The 22,818-nt window shown below is 36.3% G+C and overlaps 1 protein-coding gene across 3 annotated transcripts in view; it reads left to right on the plus strand.

Moving 5' to 3' along the window:
- OTOG (otogelin) overlaps positions 1-22,818 on the plus strand; it is a 98,021-nt gene that overhangs the window by 35,262 nt on the left and 39,941 nt on the right. For all 3 annotated transcript variants that reach the window (XR_013930883.1, XM_080405466.1, XM_080405465.1), the window contains 10 exons: positions 4,291-4,398; positions 8,396-8,534; positions 8,792-8,926; positions 9,988-10,134; positions 10,760-10,879; positions 11,761-11,877; positions 12,972-13,128; positions 14,166-14,192; positions 16,940-17,107; positions 19,123-19,401. Coding sequence is in view for 2 of the 3 variants with exons in the window: in XM_080405466.1 (XP_080261592.1) it covers positions 4,291-4,398; positions 8,396-8,534; positions 8,792-8,926; positions 9,988-10,134; positions 10,760-10,879; positions 11,761-11,877; positions 12,972-13,128; positions 14,166-14,192; positions 16,940-17,107; positions 19,123-19,401 (1,397 nt within the window). In the remaining variant the exon portion in view is untranslated. The remainder of the gene's footprint in view (positions 1-4,290; positions 4,399-8,395; positions 8,535-8,791; positions 8,927-9,987; positions 10,135-10,759; positions 10,880-11,760; positions 11,878-12,971; positions 13,129-14,165; positions 14,193-16,939; positions 17,108-19,122; positions 19,402-22,818) is intronic.

Genomic DNA, 22,818 nt, shown 5'->3' on the forward strand with positions numbered 1-22,818 from the left:
ATTAGTTCTCTGCACATAAGTTTTCATCTTTCAGTACAGATTAAGAATTCAGAGACCAGGAATACACTTTGACATATATCTGCACATACACATTCATTCCCCAAAAGCATAATTAATAAAAAAGTTCACCCCCCCCAAAGCCTACAATTCTTTTCAGAAGAACAAGTGATGATCGATGAGGAACAGCTAGTCGTATCCTCTTGGCTGTTCACAAATGGTAGATTCTTTGTATCTCACTTTTCCATGGAGTCCCACCATATGTGATTTTTTTTAGCACTGAATTGCACTCACAGTGACCTTGAAGAAAATGGTACTATTTGAGGGCATGCAGAGAGAGGTTTTAATCCAGTATGCTTATTTAAAAATATTTGAACTTGGAAAAAAATTGAGTCATAGCCCTGGAATAGCATTGGTAGATATGAGGTAGAGCTGAGGTGACATGGAAAAGTATCAGCCATCACACCAATACTGTGTCAGTCCGACACTTATTTGTGAAATAGGCTAGGACAAAGTACAAACCTCATCCGTATTTTACCTCAGTCTTGCCTTGGGCTATGTGCTACTTGATGATGATGATGCAGTGTGTGCCACTTCCTTTTTCAGCTGTGAGAGCTACAGGTGCTCTCCGAGATGACCCTCACCTTGTAGCCCTGATGGGGCTGGGAGCAGGGTGCAAGAGGCCCCTACTTCAAACTCTTTTTTTTTTTTTTTTTTTCTGACAGTCTTCAGTCCCTGCTCTCTTCTTATGTTCCTTCCCTACAACACAAACTAAAAAAAGAGAACATGGGGGGCAAGGGGCTAATAAAAGTTTTTTTGCTCTTGTTTTTTCAGTCACGTTGCTTAATTCCAATACTATTTTTCTACTTAGAATGAGAGGCCTCAAGACAGAGTCCCTCTCCTGCTTTGTTCTGATGTTGGCAGCAAAAGCTGTATGAAGGTTTATGTAGTTCAGAGTATTACACTTATAAGATAATTTTGTCTTCTTCACAATCAATTTAAGCTGTGTGAAGGCAGGAGCTTCTTTTTGTTCAAGGAGGGTTCGGAGGAGGCACATGCAATGGACAAACCAAGTTATAATATGCATAATACTGTGTAATTTGGGAATCTAGATGAATCCCTGTCATTCTGCTTGTTTTTGTTTTTCTTACACACAGGTATCTTTGGTCTTTAAGCCACTACTAGCGTTTCTGTGTATTCTCTTTTCTAGGGCCCACTTTGCTTAGCGCCAGTAGAATGCTGATGGTAGAGCTGAATGCAGAGCAGGGTTCCAATACAGAGTGAAACTGCACAAGTGTGGGTGTCTCACTATAATTCAGTTGAAGTGTCAAAATCATGACACTTCATGGTTACAGGGACACAGCAAGGATGCTAAAAACTTTTCAAACATTTTGCAAAATTACTCAATATTTGTAATAAACTGGGGGGAGATGGACTGTAAAAAGCTCCCCAAACAAGAAAGAAAATACTCGGCGGAATTATAGTAACTTTCTCTGTCTGGACATTGAGTTAACTACAAGGAAGCCATTATATGTTACAGTAGTGTTATCCACATCTCCCAATTTTTTAAAAAAATGTTTATCCTGTTTTCTGGTTAAGGCAGTCATGGGTGATAGTAGAATCCTGATATTAAAAATGTTACCTGCTGCTTATTTAATTCTTTTTACCTTCCTTAAACTCTATTGCAGACCTTTGTTAGAATATTTATGAAACCTTCAGAGAGCAGATTTGTTGTTGGGGCAAAAGTATTTGTGGCTGCATAAATCACTTGGTGATAGGCTGTTGCTCAGGGGAGGGGAAAGAGCTGTGCAATACACAACCTGTTGAAAACTGCTTGGGTGTAAGCTGCGAGAGTTACTTTTTAGTGTTCTGGTCCAGATCTGTGGGCTTTGCAGAAGCAATGAAGTGTTTGTTGGCTCATAGGTGACACATTGCTCCTAATGATGCCGTTACCAAAACTGTTTACATATTTGTGTGTAAATGAATGAAAAAAGCTATAGATAATATTGAGATGGTAATGAAATTGGACATTCAGCGTGGTGAAGTGTGATGGCTGTCCTTGTATCTTTGCAGTTCTTTGTAAGCAGAAGTGTCAACAAAAATGTCTGATACTTCAAAGAGGATCTGTGCAAGGCCTTTCTGTAGGGTATTTGTGGTGAATTCTTAGATCATTGAAATCTATCTGTTTGCTTGGCTTTAAGAGAGAGAAAGCTGTTATCACTTGTTTTAGCCAGGGTAATAATGTGAGGGGAAAATTGCATTTTGTGTTACTTTGTTAGTGTGATGGTCTTTGTGTTTGAATGTGCCCTGTTCAGTTCTGAGCAGCTTTAAACCAGTGGGAATTTCTGTCTCAGTTGATTATCTTCAAGTGACACAATACTTGAATTACAAAGAACACTTCACATACTTTGGGGGGAAACTACAGTTTTTCAGTTTCATGGAGGAGGGAGTTTTATGATGTCTGCACATTCCCATTAAGAAGAGCTAAAGAGCTGTAATTTTCCATCTGATAAATAAGTCACTGAAGAAGTGTACAGGTACGCAAGTTACCAGTTCATTAATATGAGTAGTTAAAATGTTCTATGATAAATGCAATGATGAAGTCTTTCCTTTTAGCTACCAGGGAAACAAAACAATGTCATTACCCTGTTTGTCATAGATGTGCCTCACACCTATGATCTCTTGTCCATGGTGCGGTGTCTTGCTGAAATTACAGCGCTAAACATCAGAAATGCTAAATCTGTTTTCTTCAGAAAACTGTTGGGAACACGGGAAGACTTGTATAGAATTTGTATTATTACAGAGAGGTACAGGAATTCTAAACAAAACTATCTTAAAAAAGAAAAATATTATCAGTCCAACAGTTCCATTTTAAGAGACTGTTTATTTCCCAGTACAAATACATTTCAAAACTTAGTATTTAGAAACAAGAATAATTGTAGCTTGCATGGTGCCTGTAACCAATCCTTTTACTATGTAACCAGCGTGTTAGTTGCTCCAGCTTCTTATCTTGTATTGAATAGGATCCTGTATAGGAACAGTTAGAGTGAAAGACACTGCTGTAGCTTGTCAGGAGCTTGTTTCACAATTTTCATTCAGCAGAGTGATTTGTTACCAAAGGTGTTCTATCTGTTATTGGATCTTTAGGCTCTATATTGATATCTGTTTGCCTATCTAATAGCATTACAATATTTTTTTGAAACAGATCCGTCTTTGGAAGAAATAGTTTTCTTGGTGTCAGTGAAAAGATAGCTTTTTAAATGAAATCATTTAATATTACTGGTATATTTCCTGAGGTTTATTTGTAGGATATCTTCATCTAACTCTTTTATTTTAGTTTTTCTGGATATTATTAAAAGTCACAAATATTTTACTTTAAAATGTGGACTGGTTACTTTGTTTCATCTTACCAGGCAAGAAGTCCTCTGTTCCATCTCAGTTAATGGAATCTTTTCATCTTTTTTTTTGCATTTTCAGTTGTTATCTGTTACTCTAGGAGGTGTGATTATATGCACAAATTTATAGCATTAGTCTTGAACTGTAAACAGCTGTGCATATGGTTATCTGTGTTACCATGAAAACTTCCTTTGAAGGCCATAAGGATATTTCTGCCAATGAAGTTAACTATATTTGTGATTGCTTGCATGAAGGTGCCAGTCATATAGAAACACATACAAAATAATTTAATGCAACCAGCACAGCTCTTTCGATATTAATTAAATTGTTAACAGAGCAAGAGGTATAACTACAGCTATAGGAAAACTATGCAGAAAATGAAAGCTCTTTAAATCAGGTGAAGAAGAGAACAAGAAGAAATCCTTGTTTAAAAGTTCTAAGAATAAATAAACTACTGATTTTTGATGTGAGAGCAGGTACCACTAGAGCAAAGGAGCGTGATGGCTCTCATGTCTCTTGGAAGATCTCTTGGCTTTAGTTAAATGTAAGTTAATTGCCCGAGTTACAAGAAATTTGGTGAAATTTATAGGAGGTCTAGAAAATCTTAGTTTTCTCTGACCTTAAAATTTGTATGTTAATGAATCTTCACAGGGTTAGTGATTAAAGGGCCTAGTGCCCAAAGTGCCAGTACTTACTAAAGATTAAATACTCAGATACCTATGAAAGGAAATTACAAAATTACTCATAACTATTAATGAAGTTGTACCTTTTCAATTTCAGAAGATTTTAAAAATTACTTGTTTTTCAGTAATACTAATGCTAGTAATTTAAAAGCTTACAAAAATACTTTCTTACCTAGTTGCCAGTTATAATTCTGCTGTTTTTTTTTTTTCATAGTCTTGTTAAACATGGGGATGTGTGCTTGGATGCAGATGAATGTCCATGTTCATGGAAAGGAAAGGAATACTTTCCAGGTGACAAAGTTATTTCTTCCTGTCATACATGGTAAGCAGAGATCTGTTTAGGGGGTTATTGCATTTTAGTGGTTTATTTATGGATTGATTATTCTTTCATCGTTTTTAATCATAAATTTCACAGTAAATTCTGGTAAATCATCGACCCTAATTTTGTATTTATATTTGTTCAAAGAGGTATTAAAATGACATTTGGGGGCTGTGTGTTGTTTTAAGGAGCTTTTACATAACAAAAGAACAGTGATTGGGAATTATTGCTTTTCTTTTTAAAAACCTTGATTTAGAGAAAACACTTTTTTGATTATCAAGGTAATCTAAATTAATATTCCTTGGCTAGTGTTCCTAAAGTACAGGTAAAATCCTTCAAATATTACACCTGAGTCATATTTGTAAAAGGTTTTTACTTATTCATTTTCATATTTAGTGTTGAATCTGAGCAGTCTAAGGACCCAAAACATAACCCTGTGGCCATAAGTATACAACCACTGCAATAACAAGTTAAGGCAAGTATTGGGCAACATCATGTACTGAGCATAGTAACAGATAAATTGGTTCTAATTTTGCATGTGTAGATAAGATAACTGCTGAATTGGTCAGCTTTAAAAGGCAGTGTTCCAGTAGACAAGCATTGATAGGATCATTCAAATACATGCAGAAACCTATTCCTTTCACTATTCAGTGTTGTAAACACAGTACATACCCTATATAGCTATGTTACTCTGCTAAGTTTCCTTGGGCACTCTCAGTAGGGCATGGTACACTATTTTAATAGCTTCACAAGAGCTAAGATATGAAAATATACCACATCTGCATGATCCTGAAACAAGCTTGTTTCTTGATGGTCCCCACCTGTTTTCTCCTCTTACCACTGTTGAATGTTGCAAGCTGGCACTAAGCAGCATTATTTGTCTTACTAGAGCCTCAGAAAAATCAGCTGTACTGTCAAGCATCAAGATACTCCAGCTTCTCAGCAGAGCAGTCCTTCCTTTTGTCCCCTCTTTTAGCTTACCAGGAACATTTAACTGGTGTCACCTGGTAAACTACTGCTCCTGGCCTGCACAGCTCAGTATAGCCTAGTATGGTGAAGGCATGTCCAGTCACCACTAATCAGTGCCTTGTCTGGATGTTGCCCCCTCCAGCCTTGTGCTGACTGCCTACCTCTGCCTCTCGTCAGGTCCTCAATATCTGCTCTAGAAGATATTTGTAGCCCTTTGGTCGACTGGTGAAGCGACTTACAAGCCATCTCCACTGGGCAGGCAGGTAAAGCGACCCGGGTTGTTCAGCCCTTTATTTCCAAAGTCCTCTCCAATTGGACCTGGTGTGGGATTGCTTGCATCAGAAAGGACTATTATATCCCATTTAATACATATGAGACTTCACCAAAGGCAGCACCAGTGCAGGCAGAAAGACACTGGATATTTAGCCTTCACTCTTGTTTTTTCTGAGGCCAGGACCATTAATTCATGTACAAATCCTTAAGGTTGTGATGGCTTTTCTAGTCTTCCATATCCAGAAGCAAAGACAGGCAAAGTGGTAATGGCTTTTTGGTGATCAGTTGTCCACTGACAAATGGGAAGTCTGCAACAAGCTGTGCAGACTCAGCACAGGCAAAGCATGAGAGTACTCCTGTGCAAAAAAAAAACACTTAGGCATTCATAACAGTTATAATTACTTTAGTGTTATTTAGTGCACAGAAATAGTGTGTGTTGATACTATCATCTTATTCATAGCTGTTGTTGTATCAGCAACAAAAATATTAATGTGATTTGTCTGTTGAACAGTAAAATGGTAAATAAAATAACTTTTTAAATTGGCAAAACTGCCAGTGGAATGCCATGAACTTTCAACCCAAGCTCTCGGGTCTGGCTGAACTGCAGTTCTAGGTTTCCCAAGTTTGGTTTTCAGTGCAACTGTCTGAAATTGTTAGCATGTGCTGGCAAGGTTAAACACAAGAGGTTATTACACTAACGGAAAGTATCAGAGCAGCATTTTGATGCTCTGCTGTGGAAGGTAAGATGGGTGGTGCAGTTAACTATGCTGGTTTGCTGTCATATATTGACACCATTGAGTAAATGCTGGTTAGTCTCTGTGGGCTCCTAAACTGGAACTTCTGTGTTCTTAAATAAATACTTCTTGGAAATACATTTTTTAAGAAGCTGGTCGAAGTTTGGAAGATGCTAGCAGCTTTGCTTTTTCCACTAGGCCTCCCTAGACTCTGTATTAGTTTACTTAGTATGAAACAAGACTGGTGCAGAGGACTTTGAAGGCATTGCATACCTCTTAAACCCTTCTTTCTGACTGTAAATGTGTTAATATTTAAGAAAGCGTGCAAAGGAGCTCCCTACTCCTTACATGTTAAGAAACATTTCTGCATGAGCCCTTAACAGAGCAGCATGTGGAGGAGGATTTGAATAGGCCAAGAGTAAAAATAAAACCTAATGTTTCACAGAGTGCATGAAAAGCAGCACTTGGTCTTTCAATCCAGATAGATTTTTTTCTATTTGCCTCTCTCCATCAATTTGATTAGGTTCCTGCCTTAGCTACTGCTTTGAGGTGCCTAGAATTGCCTGGGTGAGTCCTACTGCTATCTACTTGTGCTTTGGTACAGCAAACACTTTTTATGCCATACTTTTAACTTATTTTAGCCCTATGCTTAGTGTATTTATATATGTAGCTATACAAAACACAAGCAGTGGGCCAAATCAGTGATGGGATAAGCAGAATCTTGGAAAATATGGAAAATGATACCAGGTTGGTGCAAGTTAAATGGTAAGAAAACAGAAGGAAACATGATGCTAGTAGTAGCTGAAGCAGTCTAAATTTTCTAGGTAGTTACTGCTCTTTTGAAAACAGTGGTGTTCTTGACACCATGATAGCAGTATGAACAGAAAAGGAAAAGTTACACTGACAAAAACTTCATACTGCTTGGTGCTTCAGTATATGAGATGCCAAACATCAGTGATTTATCAAATATTTCCATAAGTCATATTAGTACTTTAGTTGTAAAATGTGAAGCATTCATTTAATCAGGAACTTAAAAATTCAATTTTTTAAAATAAACTTAGATATGTGCTGAAATTATATTATTTTCTGTATTTAGTTTAACCTATATTTATAAATATACCTGTGGTAAAGACATGCCAGAGCACCAGCTCTGCTGTCTTTATCATGGGAAGTTTTTTAAGTGTCCAGGTGATTTAGAAACATAAAAAATAACATTTTAAATATTACTTCTGGGTACAGAAAATGAAAATCTGTCCATTGAAAATGTTACTTAGATTGCAAGAGAGTGATGTGGAAAGAGACATAGTATTCAGTACTGCAAAGCCTCCCTGTTACGCAGTTAGAAAGCGAAGGTAATTCAGAAAGGTCTGAACAGTTGCTTGGTGTATGTGTGATGAAAGAATCTGATGCTTAAGATGGTTGTAGACAGAACTTGAACTATTCTGGAAGACTCTAAACTGTTAGGCTATGGTTTGGGAATGAGAATACATAGGCATCTGAAAAGCCCAACACACACTCTTTTAAGGGATCTAAGCACCAAAACGGCGCTACTGAAATTTTTCCTTTATACTTCTATGAAATTCTCATTCAGCAGAGCGTGCATAAAGACTGTAATAATAGGACACATTGCTTGTTGATTCCAAGATTCAGCTCATATAGAAACAAATGTTCTGTGAGAAGTTGAAAAAGAAAGCTTTATCCTTGTGGCATATTATTGATGTGACTTAAATGATGTTGGGTTTTTGTTTCAACAAAGGAAATGCCCTTTCAGTGTTGATATTTTCCAGAATCTATACATTCTAACAGGAAGAAACACAGACTGTATGGGTTCAATATGTGCTGCTTTTTTTTTCTCTCCAGAGAATCAATTTATATATGCTACTTCTAGTTAACATTTCAAAATGCTTCTGTCCACAGTCACCATACTTGCATGGATTTTGGGGTTGTTTTTGCTTGTCAGTGCAACAGCTGTAATCATTTGTCGATGACAGTTGATATTACCATTATTGGTCATACTTTTTCAGCATTTGCCAGCACGGATCATTTCAATGCACCTTCCACCCTTGCCCATCAATGTGTACTGCATATGGGGATCGGCACTACAGAACATTTGATGGATTAACTTTTGACTTTGTTGGAACTTGTAAGGTTTACCTGGTTAAGGTAAGACTTTTTGTAAAGCCTCTCTAAAAGTGGATTTTAAAATTACCTGTTAAAAACTACCCTTCTACTTATTTCATATCTGTATATTTTACTGAGTCTTACATACTGTTTTTTAAGCTTTGCTGTTGCTTAAGACTTAAAATCTTACATAAGAATTATACAATGAGGTTTCTGCTAATCAAACTGTGTAACAAGATGCATATTTATATTAGTGTATTTAAAAGTGGCCATTCCTTTTTTTTGTTCTTGTTCTTCAGGGTACTTCTTCAACCAGTCTTTCTGTTGTTATAGAGAATATTAACTGCTTTAATACTGGAATAATTTGCAGAAAAAACATTTTCATTAATGTTGGAAAATCTTTTTTAATATTTGATGACGAAACTGGAAACCCAGTAAGTTTCAGTCTTTGACACTGATCAAATGGTAGCATATGTTCTTCTCTGGATGTATTTTCCTGTTGTTAGCAAAAATTTACTGTACCGCTTAAGTAGCAGAAGCATAAATATCTTTACCCTGAATGCTGATCACATCTAGATTGTTCAATGGAAACCTTAAACGACATCTTATCTGTATTTAACAAGAATGTTTGATGAAATGGTTGTAGCTCTTTTGTTTAGACTTCATTCCTGTTTAGTGTCATAGGAAAAATCCAGGTGGTTTTAAGTCAGTGAAAGTTTTGCTATTAGTTCCATTAGAACCAAGAGTTTAGTCTGGCCTGGAACATATAGAAGGAATATTCCTATACAATTGCAATAAATAAATTGCAGTCCCTGGTAACGGCAAACTCCATTGCTGTAAATATTTAGTATTTTCAGTAATTTTAGTATAAATAGTACTATCTATAGTTTATAGACTGGCCATACAAAGGAAGTTGTGTCTCTTTGTATGAGGCATTGTATAGTTACACTAGACATCTTAGTCCATGCTACAAAAAATTTGGAATCTGATTGTTATTGGATGGAGAGAATAATGCTTTACATAAATAAAATTGCAATCTCTAGACTTATTTCGACAATTTCTTATCTCAAGAAGTTGCTCCATGTGTCTTTATACCTATCCATACTCAAAAAAAAACACGTGCTTAAGACCACCTAAGTGCAACCATGTATAACTAAGGGAAAATCATAACCAGGAACCTTAAGACTAATTTTTTTGCTTCCCAAATGAGACATTAACATTTTAATATTTGCTGCAGTTGCCATTACTCCTCCTGTAAATTTGATATAAAAGCAAGTTTTAAAATAGGAAAATCATAAAAATATAACACAGTTGGCAATCAACATCCAGACTACTTTTGTTTAAGCATTTAGCCTGCTGTGGCCTTCTGTCAGTTTTTGGACTTCTGTCTGAGAACAGTGTTACTCATTTTATTTAGGTGTTTCATTTCCTGTCAAGTGAACATTTTGTGAAGACATTACTTCCATTATAAGCTGCCTTGTTTTGTTTTGAACAGAGCTTATCCAGTTATATAGACAAACTACAAAAAATGCAGTTATGGAAAGCTGGGTTTTTCACTGTTGTTCATTTTCCTGATGAACACATCACCATTCTTTGGGATCAGAGAACAACAGTTCATGTCCAGATGGGTCATCAGTGGCAGGTAAGTGCAAGTCAACACTCTTACTGCCATTTCTTTGAGATGTTTATGTAAGTCTTGTTAAGCAAGACATATTGTCATTATTCAGAGAATAGACAATGTGTCAGAAATCATGGAAGAACTCAGTGGCAAAGTCAAGGAGAGGAGCATTCAACTATCTTGTCAATTAAAATATTCATTCTCATTTACCTTTTTTAGTTACTGTTTCCTGTCTAACTTCTGTAACAACAGAAACAAGTATCTTTGGGGCAACATTGTCCTTCAGCGCTCATTCCTTATACAAGTGGAGCAGGTGTTATTTTGCTGCAGCGTAAAAAAGCAAGTAGCTAGCAAACAGGTCACTTCTCTGAACAAAAGATCAGCTCCTTTCTCAAAGGCTTGGAGATGCTTAATTGAAAGGAAATAATATTGATATTGTCAAAATAAAATATTTTCTATAGCTGCAGTATCACAAAGAGCTGAACAGTTTTGGCTGAAGTTTAGCTGAAAAGGATCAAATCCTGACAAATTCATAGTTATGAAACTAAAGACAGGAACTTAAGAAGCAAATTTTGAAAATGGTCATGGGCTGGTAGTGTTTTGTGTCATGTGGAAATATGTTTCTATATATCTATATCTTTTTTCCCAGAGTAAATTGACTGGATTATGTGGAAATTTTGATTTGAAGACAGTAAATGAATTGAGGACTCCAGATAATTTTGAATTAACAAACTCACAAGAGTTTGGAAACAGCTGGACAGCTGTAGAGGTACATAGTAAAAGAATGTGTTTGCTAGTAGATTTTTTTGCTGTTACATCATACCATGTATCTAGAATGAAATCAGAAATTTGTTCCTGGAAGTGTCAGGCAGGCAGCAATGCAAACGACAATATCAATGGTTCTCACAGGTCCATTAAGGAGAAGAAAGTAATCGTCTTTTTTTCTACACAGCACTATAGTGTAGAGAAAAATGCTGTACAATATTCTGAATGTACAAGTGGTTTTGAAGACATTTGAACAGTAAAGTAGTCATTTTTTACATAATGGCAGAATTGTGGGATCATTTTAGACTGTGTTGTCAGTTTAGGTGATCTTTAATAGCTGGGAAATATTTAACTGTGAAACCATAGCAATGGAAAGGAAAAATATTCTTTCCATATGCTGAAAAGTTAAAAATGGAATTTTTTTAATGTTATGTGTCTGGCGGTATTCACAGAAATGTTCCTTCCTAGTAGAGTAAAAAGATCTGATTTCTGGCACTTCTAATGCATGTTGTCTGAGTATTGTTTGTCATTTATGTAAGCTAGACTGTTCAGGTGTAAGAAGCTGCGTGCCAGCTCTGTTTAGACCTGTATATACATATGTGTTTTTCTGCTGCCCTCAGACAAATGAAACATTTCTTCAGATTGGTTACTTATCCTTTTCTGCAGATTAGCATCCCCTTTTAATTCTGTATCTTAGTCTGGCTTTAGTTTCATAAATGATGCATTTGTTTTGTGTTTTACACCTCTCTCTCTCTCTCTCTCTCTCTCTCTCTTTCTCTTTTTCTTTCTTTTAAAAAACCTCAACACCAAAACTTCGCTTTGCAAGTTCAAAACCAAAGTGATTATGAAACAAATTTCTCATCTTGTTTTTGCTTTCTGGTTAAGTGTGTCGACAGCTCTGACATTCGAAATCCATGCAGTTTGAACCCCCTTAGAGAGCCATTTGCGAAGAAGGAATGTGGAATACTTTTAAGTGAAGCATTTGAAGCTTGCCATTCAGTGGTGAGTTGTGGTCATGTATAGAAAGATGTGAAAATTAACATACCACTAGAGAGAAACTTTACTCTTCAACTTTCATCACTTTAAATCTTCATCTTGTCTTCTATAACATAATGATTTTGGCTACTGCAGCAAAAGAGAACACAAAAATGTCTAACCCATACCTATTCTGGTTCTAAAATGTGAATGTTTGATTGGACTACCTGCATAGTAAGACGCTTTGGCATCAGTTCCAGACGTAGGTCTTATATGGAAAATAACATATCTCAGGATGTTCAGGTATTAAGACTGTGTTTACGACTTGAAGAATGTAAGTGTCAGAATAATTCCTAGGGAGGAAGGAGATTTCGTATGAAAGACAATGAGGAATCTTGCAAGGTTGCTTTGTATATTATTTTGGAAGAAAGTGGAAGCTTATGTTAAAATTGTATGGTTTAGTCCACTGTATAAGGTAGGTAGCAAACAACTAAGTTCCTCATAAGTGTGTATTACTCAACTGTAAATCTGTGTAACTGTATAACAGTTCAATAAGCAAATTAGCATTGACAGTTTTCTTCAAAATTGTCACTTAAGACAAGACTTCAAAATAATCTAAGGGAAAAATCATAGATTTGCTGTGAAATTTCTAATAATACGAAGAGAATGAACCACTTTCATGTGAAAAGTAGTTTTCCATCTGCTTTATTATTTCTTGCATGTTATGTATATCTAACTTTCTTAACATTTCTGAGATCTATTAATTTGTGCTCAGTTTAGAGGGAGTTTCTCTTGTTTCATAAACTTCATTGTAGTTTATTATGTTTTAAGTATTACAAGACCATACAAAACACAAACTTACACTGACATCTTAGTGGGCATGTTCTTAACTGGTCATTGATTTAATTGTGTTACTAAGTACTGTACAAGATTTTCTAACATTCTAATATTGGAATATTTTCTAACAAGCTTTTCTTGTGTTTCAGGAAACATCTAATTTAAAATCTTTAATAATTTGAAGTCTTCTATATTAAATTTTGAAAAAGTCATAGCTTTGTATGGAAGCGATTGTTGCCAGTGTCTGTATGAATTTTTTTGATGAGTGATATTTATATTTCCAGATTGACGTCACCTGGTTTTACTCAAACTGCTTGACAGATACATGTGGTTGTAACCAAGGAGGTGACTGTGAGTGTTTCTGTACAAGTGTGTCAGCATACGCCCATCAGTGCTGCCAGCATGGAGTTGCTGTAGACTGGAGGTCCCCTAGAGTGTGTCGTAAGTTTGCTTTGACTAGCATTGCCACTCTCTGCATTTGTGAGACCAGGACCTGAAAAATCAGTCACATTAAGTTGCCTGGGGCCATGAATTAAATCACTAAGCCACACTGGCAAGAAGATGAGTGGGTGCCTCTCACTGCCCTCCCTCCATGTTCATTTTGGTCTAGCTGGATTACATGCTTCTTTCTATATTTGTGGGTGGTACTCTTCTATATTTAATTCTTTGTCCCATGATGTGAAAGGAAAAGTCATGGGAAGTCTATATCATGATATGACATCCATCCCTCAAACCGAAGTGACAGTTAACAGTTCAAGTAATTTCTGTCTTCAGCAGGACTTCACTTCTTAACAGGGTCTAGGAAACATAGCTGCCTTACTACTGCCCCCAGAGCAAGCATGAAATATAAAGGTCTTCTGAAGAAAAACAATTAGGTTTGTAAGCAGGACTTAGTCATCACCTTAGTATCCCTATTCAACAATGCTTAGAAGCTGTAAAAAAATCTGAGGCCTTTCTCTGTGGCACTCAGTGCAGATGCCTAACAGGAGATGGTCATTTCCCCAGAGATGTGACTAAAAAGGGCAAGATAGAAAGAATGGAAAAAACAAAACATTTTTTTTAATTTTGCAGTTCTACAGAGAGAGAGTATGCAGCTTGCTCAAAATCACACAGCAAATTTGCCATGGAGCAAGAGGGTTACTCTTAATTTTTTGATGGAAATTGTATGTGTGTTTTAATGAGAGTATGGAAAGACAGCAAAGCTTAGTCTTAACCACTAGAGGTCAGAATAAGACAGCTGTAGATATGTAAGCTTAGTATTTCCTGCTAGAAAATAATATTTTTATTTAAATCAATGTGGCTTTAATTAGTATTTTATTTAAAGCAGTAAATATTTGGCAATATTTTTTTTAATAAATGTTTGTGTATAATATATCTTGGCCAAGCATTTGGCTTACCCCTTAATTGTAAAAAGTAATAGAAAACCTGTTTATCTGCAGAATACCTGCAACTGCATTTCTTTTCTTTTTATTTTTTAGCTTATGATTGTGAATATTTCAACAAAGGTAAGTCCTAAAGGAGCTGATAAAATAACAATAGAATTTTTAGGGTTTTTATGTAAGTCTTAGTACTTTGTATAAAAATGTTATAAATGTGTTATAAAAAATGTATAAAAAGTGTTAATGAAAACGGTTCTTAATGATATATTATTTAAATAGCCAAGATTTTTATTTTGCTTTTTGAAATGCTTTTAATTTCAGTCTTTTTTATACCTGGGCCTTAACCAAGAATACATGTTTAACTCATTTTCTTTGCATTTATGGGTAATGATTAAACTATTAGATCTTTTAAGTAATTAATAGACCATTCAACTCAATAGTACTAATGTCACTAATTGCTTAAGGCATACTGCAGTTCAAAGCTGATAACCAGTGGGTCTGTTAAACCAGCCGTGATCTCCTGTGCAGCCTCCAGACGGAGCTAGCGATTAAGAATACTACAATTTGAGTGCGGAAAAGGGGAATAACTCACCGTTTAGGTGTCTGACCTAGCTTTAAGTCCCTGAGCAACAAGCATTGCTGCTGCATGAGAATGGCTCTGAGAAGTGTGAAACTTGTACAAGGTGCTAGAGTAAACCTTGAATCCGCAGTGGTGCTGTACTGCTGCGTTAAGACTGGAATCCATATTCAGACTATTTTAAAGTGTCATTATGAGTGTCTGCATAGTTAGACGTGGCGTACATACAAGCACTGCAAGCCAGATCGATGTGGGGAATGTTCAGGACTCCGGCTATTTATTCTATAACTCCTTTTGTCAAGCTCGTGTAGAGGCCCATCTGTCCACATGGTTTGTGATATTTTGGTCTTCTGTTAGACTCCCCGTGCAGCAGCTCACCCCCAGAAAGATCTTGGAGAGAGGCTGAGTTTAAATTAGAACAGGCTCTGCATTTTCTGTATACAGACTGCTAAAAAGATTTTGTGTATTTCAGCCTTTAAATTAATTTAAATAAAGGCCAGTAGAAGAAAAGGGGTGATTGAAGGTTTACATTCACTTTCTGGTTTGGTTTGTTTTGTAAACAAAATATGGTCTGATACTAGGTAATCTTACTGCAGTTGTAACAGATTGAAAGTGCAGTGCCTCTAACTTCTGTGGTAGTAGTGAAGTTAGATAACATCGTACACTTTTAAAGTGTGTTACTAGTTTTACCTGTTACTGAATTCCCAGTAAGAAATTAGTTGAAATAGTGGAGAATTGTGCATGTAATAGACATGGTTGTTGTATACTTCTCACTAAGTATCTTGCTTCTGCTTGCTAACCTAGCTTATCAGTATTCAACTTCAGGTGTTTCAGAGCTGCCAAAGGGGAAAAAAAAATATCTCTATGCTGAAAATTTTCTCCTCTACCTCAAATATAGTAGCATTCCCAAGAATTACTTCATTTTGGAGACAGGAAGGTTAAGAAACTGTCTTAAACCAGAGAGAGGTTTTCTCTGTGTAACTCTATGTTTTAATACAGAATGAAATAGTTCCAGTCCTACTAGAAGCAGGAGCAGAAGCCTTTTGTCTTTGGTAAGGGAAAGTTCTCAGCTGGTAGCTGTGGTTTCTCAAGTTTTGGATGGGCCTGAGATACAAGATTATACACCTTGCAACATTTCCAGAACACTGGATATTTTAAGTAATTTATGAAATGTTTTTAACTCCCTGCACTGAAGGTAACCAGAATCACTGTACGTGGTTAGCTAGGCATGGGCTTGTGTCTTAACTGACCCCCTGTTTATGCCATTAGAATCTAAAACTCTGGTTGTAGCGCAGCCTCCTTAGGACTTCAGAACTCTTAATGAATTTTAAGATTAGAGGGAACCAGGATATGAGGGCAGGCTGCAAACTGCAGTCCAAACTTTCAACTTGTTGGAACAGATTTTAAGGTTCAATGGTATTAGCTGCAACTATGAGCTGAGAAATTCTGGAACACTTCTACCTTAGATGTATGCTTGCTGTGTCTTGGCTTGTGAGAAGAATGGTAGTGAGGTGAATTGCTCAGGTGTGGTCTAAAATGCCTGGTTTTGTCAGAGAAGGTTACAAAAGTAATTTCAAATAACATTTAAAACAAACTTTAAAACGCTTTTCTGCAATGAAATTGGAACTAAGTGAGCAGGTGCGACATTGTAAGATTTGTGCAATGATAACTTTACATGCTTTTGGCTTTTTTTTGCTTACAGGTAAAATATGACCTTTCCTGTGCTTATGATGCTGATTTCTTCTTTTCACTTTCCAGCGGTTATGTTTGTTTCTAAAATGTTCAAGGAGTTCTTTCATACTTGATGACAACAAACTTTTATTCCCTGAAAAAATGCCTCACACTTTGGACACTAATAAAATAGGTTTTAAAGAATAGTAAGAAGTGTATAATCAGTTAACCATACAAATAAACAATTTAGATTCCAGGATTCCAGGGTGGTCTTGTAGAACACTTTTTACTTCTAAATCAAATAACCAAGGGGTCAGCTAACTTTAATAAAGTGAAACTGAATAACTTTAATAAACTATGAAACTGAAGCGGATGAGAGGGAGGAAAAGAAAAAGCTAATAATGAATCTTGAAAATTGGAACTAATTATTTTTGACAGTTCTCAGAACAGGTATTTTCTAAAACAGTTTGGCTTTGTTTTGGTTGTCATACTTCAGTGCATGGCACCTAGAGCTATTTTCAGAGTAGAGTGATGTTTTTCACTTTGTGCTGTGTCACAATATTTAGAGCTCAAGCATTTGTGACACTTGTCTTGAAAAATAATTCTGATTTTTTTTTCTCAACAGCTCTGGGAAAGGGCCCATACAAACTGGTCAGCTATTTGGATGGAAAGTTTGTAATGGCAGTGAAACTGGTGGATGGTGGTGTTTTCCCAGTGAGAGAAGATGATATTGTTCCTGGACACGCAGTGAGCTTTATGCTGACATCAGGACTTTATAAGCCCAAAGCACATGGTAAAGTCACTGTAACCTAGAGGCTTAAATAAGGCAGAGCAAATTTTGCCCTTGAATACAAGCCTACATTTAAGAATAGACCTTGGTCAAAAGATCTTTTCTTTGTCTGTCAGCTGTACACTGTAATGTTGTCTGCCAAAATTTTCATTTTGTAGTTGAAAAGCCACAGCTTCCTTTCCTCCACCCGCCCCAGCCTTCAGTAGCACCAAACTGGTGTTGTAGCCCAGTGCTCCAGATAAGCGTTGTTCCCCTCACCCTGCCTCTGATGGAACTGGGGCATGCAAAAGTATGGAAGAGATATGATACAAGAAAAATACTCTAATTCACTCGCTTTGCCACCAGCACTCGTCTGCCCACTTGTACAGAGATGCCTAATGGTACTAACCTGAGCTGTGTAACGGTTTATACTGCAAATTTGTCTCCCTCAGGTTGTGACTTAAGTTTCTACTGAAGGAATGTGTTGCTTATTTTGTAGGTGAAAGAAGCCTTGCACACCTTCAAACAGGTGGAGAAAGCTTACAATAATATATTCAGCACTTTATGACATTGATTAAATGCTGGAATTGTGTGCATACAAAACTTCAATCCCCACAGAACACTTAAGTCTCAATACAAAAGGTGGTTGTCTTTGTGTAATCAAAGAAGGGATATGGGTCAGTTGAAAAAATTACAAGCATTTGTTTAGTAATACTGCTGTCTGTAGAACTGACACAAGAACTCATATCACAGAAGATCCAGGGCCAGATTTCTTTTATTAGTTGTAGTTTCGAGACACTTGTACATTATGTTCAATTTAGGTTCGGAAAGGGAAGGTCAGTCCTACTATTCTATTCACTTATGAAAACCTCTTGCTCAGCATTTAACCACCTGGCAAATAGAATTTGTGCCTTATAGTCCCATTTGAGTGAATGGCATTTCATCATTTGGCCATGGAAGAGTTTGTACAATCAATACAATGTTTTTCATATCCATGTCTTCATTTATATGAAATTCTTGGTTCTTTGGTACCTCAGAAAAACGGATATGTTTTGTCAGTTTCAGACAAATTGTAGGCAATGGAGATTTTTGGGCATTGATGCACTGATTGGCTGTATGGCAAGTATTATAAATCACACTGTCTGTTGTTACTTATTGAACAGCTGCTTGCTACAGATGATTCATAAAAAGATATTCACAAGTGCCACTATGTTTTTCAGATTAATTGAACTTTTTATGCTTAGAAACCAAGTTGGTCTTCCAGAAGTGTTATACCAGAGTGAGATAGTATATCTGTTTAATCAAGATCATTTTTTTTCTATGCATTCTTTTTTTCAAGAAATGCTACCCAAGCCTGAAGGGTTAGTTGATTTTACAGTAGTTTAATGGCTGTTTTCAAGAGAATAGCAGAGTTTACAACAAAATAGAATGAAGTAATTCTGTGAGCAACAGATGCCTGTAACAGGCTCAAGATCTGCCACTCTGCAATTGGTTGTACAGAGGCTTGCTTGAAAATCAGCAGTACTGTTTTCAGGGTAAGGTATCACATGGCTACATTTGCCAGAAAACAGGCTTTGCTCCTAACAGGTGAAGAGCTGGAGAGCTGACTGCTTAGAAAGCTGAATGCAAAATACATTTTTGTAATTTATTTTTAATGAAAGGCTGAGCTCTTAAGATATAAATTCCTGATGGCAAATGTTACTTGTAAAGCTAATTAGATGAAGTTTTAAAAATTTATTAATAAATGGCTTAGTGAAGGCTGTATTCCTTTATCCTGGTGTGGGCAAATGTGTTTATCAGCTTGTATTCTTGCTGAAATCTGTAGGGTATTTAGAAAACTAAATATCCATCAGAATCTAGCACTCTGAAATCTCTATATAGTATAATTTCTTAAAAGTTTCAGGCTGTTTTCACTGATAATGCCAAAGTTACCTTTCATTGTTTGTGCTACTTATATTAGTAGTAGAATATGAGAATGAGTTTAGTTTATTATGCATATATCATCAAGTAAATGAGTTCTGTGTGGGATTTTTTTTCAGATTCCAACTTGATTTCATTTGAAACAGCTGAGAGACCGAACTATTTTCTTCAGTTAGTCTCCAATAATACCCTTGTTCTTTCTAAATGGAAAAAAAGCGAAGAGTTTCACAACAGATCTACATTTGTCATTCACAAGAATACATGGCTTTCAGGATACAGTTCCTTTGAGTCATTTGCAAAACGAGGATACTTCATCCACATTTCAGCCTCTTCAGTTGACCTTTTGAAGTACCATCATTCAGAGGAGTTCAGACTGTCAACCCTTTTTAAACTTGTAGGTAGGTAATTAAAGTTGTATTTTATGAGCAGGAGCTTGCTCCCTGTGAAACATACAGGCTAAATGATATTGATATTTTCAGAGATGATGACATTGTTTACTTCTCCCCTACATCACTGGGATCTGTGGGTCTTCTGTGACATGCAGTCTCAAAATCTTCTTCCCTGAGCTTTGTGTTAAGGATGAGATTCTGTTTTCTTGTCAAAAGCCATTAAATAGCCTAATACACAACTTTGCTATATTTGCAAACAGATCTTAGAAATACATAGCTTAGTGTATAGTTACTGGGCAATACTTGTTTTGTAGGTGGCAAGAAAATTCTAAAGGAGTAGAAAATTCATGCTGATAAATAATGGATTCACAAAGAACTGAATGCATCTCTAAAACTTAAGGTCTGTGGGTGATGTTTTCTCCTCTTTTCCCTCTGACAGCTGCCAAGAGAGTTTCATGTACAGTGCATTCTCAATGCAGGCTTTGTGGCTTCCTCAGAGGTCATGCCATCCAGTGCTAAGGACATTCCCTGTAGATTACACCTCTTCTTCTTGTTTCTTCATGTTTCCCCTGAAAGGCACCCCGACCTTTGTCCACGTATCCACTCGCAGAGGCTCTGCCTTTTGGGATGTTAGCCTCTTGTGTTTCAGGCACCATCTAAATGGAGATACATGCCTCTTGTTGGGGATCTAGATGTCCATTTCTCTAATGTTTCTTGGACAGCTACAGCTCCTGAGTACACAATGTAGAGTGCAGTGGGAGTGTTTCTACCTACTTGAGAGGTTCCCATTCCTGTAATAGTAGTCCCATTCCAGTGAGTGATAAGGATCAGAAATGCAGGAGATATTCTTAGGACCCTTTGTAGGAGCTGGATACAGAAGTTTCTTCTACAAGAACTGACTACAAAACCCCACAAATTAAAAAATAACTAATTAATCAAGCTCGCTCTTTTAGATTATTAAGGAAAAGAAATAATAACTGCTTTCACATATTCTTATACATTTGGGAACTATGTGTTGAAATGAAGATGGCCTTACAAGTCAAGTACATGATGCAAGAAGTCATATTGACTATAAAATTAAGCAAAGCAGATTATTCATTAAACTACCATTCGCTTTAGCATCTGCTTGTCTTGATACATCAGATACATCAAATGCATTTGTATGACTTTATTTATGAACTTCAGCAACAGCTACTACTTGCTGCAACCACTGGCCTTTGTGTGGTACATAAAATTCCAAAATCACTACAAGTGTTTGTGTTCTAAAGCTTTTTATTGTGCTGTAGTTTTAAATGCATTTTTAATTTGTGTATTTGGGTAGCAGAAGTATTTTAACAGGTATTCCTGGCAATACCATTTTTTAAAATCAGTTCCTCATTTTCTGAAACTGAAGTTTGTTCTAAAAGCAAAGAAAGAAAATGAAATATTATAACATGAAGCACGGCCTGACCATGTTTTAGAGTGACCATGTTGAACCTCAGCACAGACAAATCTGAAGTAGACAGTGACTTCTATGACAGAAGAGGCCAACTGTATGCCTCATGGAGCTTCTTGTTATCAAAACATTGAATTAAAGTGTTAATGGTGGCATTGTGAATCTGCCCATGTTTTGCGGTGCATTATGCTGACAGCCTAATGCAGCTGTTGACTGGCACACTCCAACTTCAGAAAAAATGACAGATTTTGTCATTGCCAAATGCCTGTTGCCTCTTGACAAATGCTTGTAATCACAGAGCTGTTGAGGTTTTTGAACAGCAGAATTATAGAGCTAATGCTATTACCAGGATGTTCATACAGCATTTCAAGCAAGGAACTTTTTCTGGACATAACAAAAATATCTCCTTAGTCTTTTATCTTTGAGGGAGGAATGAAGAAGGTTAAAACATGTTCCAATTCTCAGTGGTCATCCATTAACACAGAGTAGTATGTCTTTTCAAGTGTGAAGTCTTTACCCTCCAGTCATTATACCAAAAAATCCTATCTATGCCAATGGAAAACTAAAACAATTTACCTCAGCAAGTGGGATCAGATCAAATGATCAAGAGGCATTTCATTAATCACCACATCCGAGGGCTTGGGTTTCAGAGTTTTATAAGCAGAGAAACATAGGACTCGAATCTTTCTCCAGCACACTTTCACAAGGGCCAGCCTGCTGATGTAGGGTAATTACATGGTCTAAAAATACAGCAGCATTTGTTTAAGTTAATGGAAAAGTTACACCAGCTCCAGAGTGCACAGGCAAAAGCATATTGAATTTCTTGCTGACTATTGTAAATGCTTTGCATATTAGATCAGAAACTCTCGAACCGGGAACAGCTATTCCTGCGGAATCAGAGGATAAATATCAGGAGCAGAATAATAGGCCCAGTAAATCCCCTTGGCCAGAAAGTTCCTCATGAGACTTCTTCATGCTCTGTGACGCACATTCAAAAGGAAGAATTTTAAATGATCTGATCACCACAGCAATAGATACACGTCTGTTTAAAGTCAGCTGACGAGTCACTTTTTCCAGTTTCATCGCAATAAATATTGTCACACTGAAATACTTTGACTATAAATTGCACAGATATGATAGGCTAACACTGCAGAGTATTTTCCATGAGAAGTCACTTCAGTTTTAAATTGGGTTATTTTCATGCTACTTAGATTTGTCTGCTGTCCCGTTCCTGCCAAAGTTCGAGAGTTTGAATTAATAACTGAATTTGAATATTCAGATTATACTCACTCAGAAGAAAATACATTTTGTATTCTGTGCAGGAAGTTTTACCAGCAATGGATTGGTATGCATTCAGTCAAAAGAAAAATGTGCTTAGATGGACAAGAACAGAGGTGTCATGTAAGAGTGATCAGTTCACATTTGACAATGTTGGGAAATTAATGGACGTAGGGAATTTATGTGTTTTTTATGGATATAGCTGCAAGTTTCTTACCCTTTTTTAAAATAACATGCTCAAGCTAGTTACCTTTTACCTTTCACAGAATTATTATAATATGCTTTACCCTTTTAAGATCACTGTGAGTTAGTTTATATATATTATAAAAATGTAACTCGCCCTATATAAATTCTGCAGCAAAGTTCTTAATAATGTTAGTTATACGCTTTAATAGCTAACTTGCGGTAAATACAAGGCCTGTCTCGGAACTGTCAGCTAAAATTAAAATCTCAAGACGCACTAAGTGTATGCACACTGCACAGAGGTATTTATCAATGTTTGATACAGAGGATTTTTGGTTCCTTTTAATGTTTGTATCATGATTAACTGAAACACATTCAAAAACATAGTATGAAACTGAAAATGAAGTTAATTTTAAATAAAAGCATCTTGAACCTTAAGTCAGATTTATACATGATCTCGTTGACTGTTTTAGCTTCAACTTACTCTTCTCCATTTCCATCAGTAGAATTAATTTTCTGTAATGTCCTGT

The sequence above is a fragment of the Falco punctatus genome (genome assembly GCF_963210335.1).
Source record: "Falco punctatus genome assembly, chromosome: 10".
Lineage (NCBI taxonomy): Eukaryota > Metazoa > Chordata > Aves > Falconiformes > Falconidae > Falco > Falco punctatus.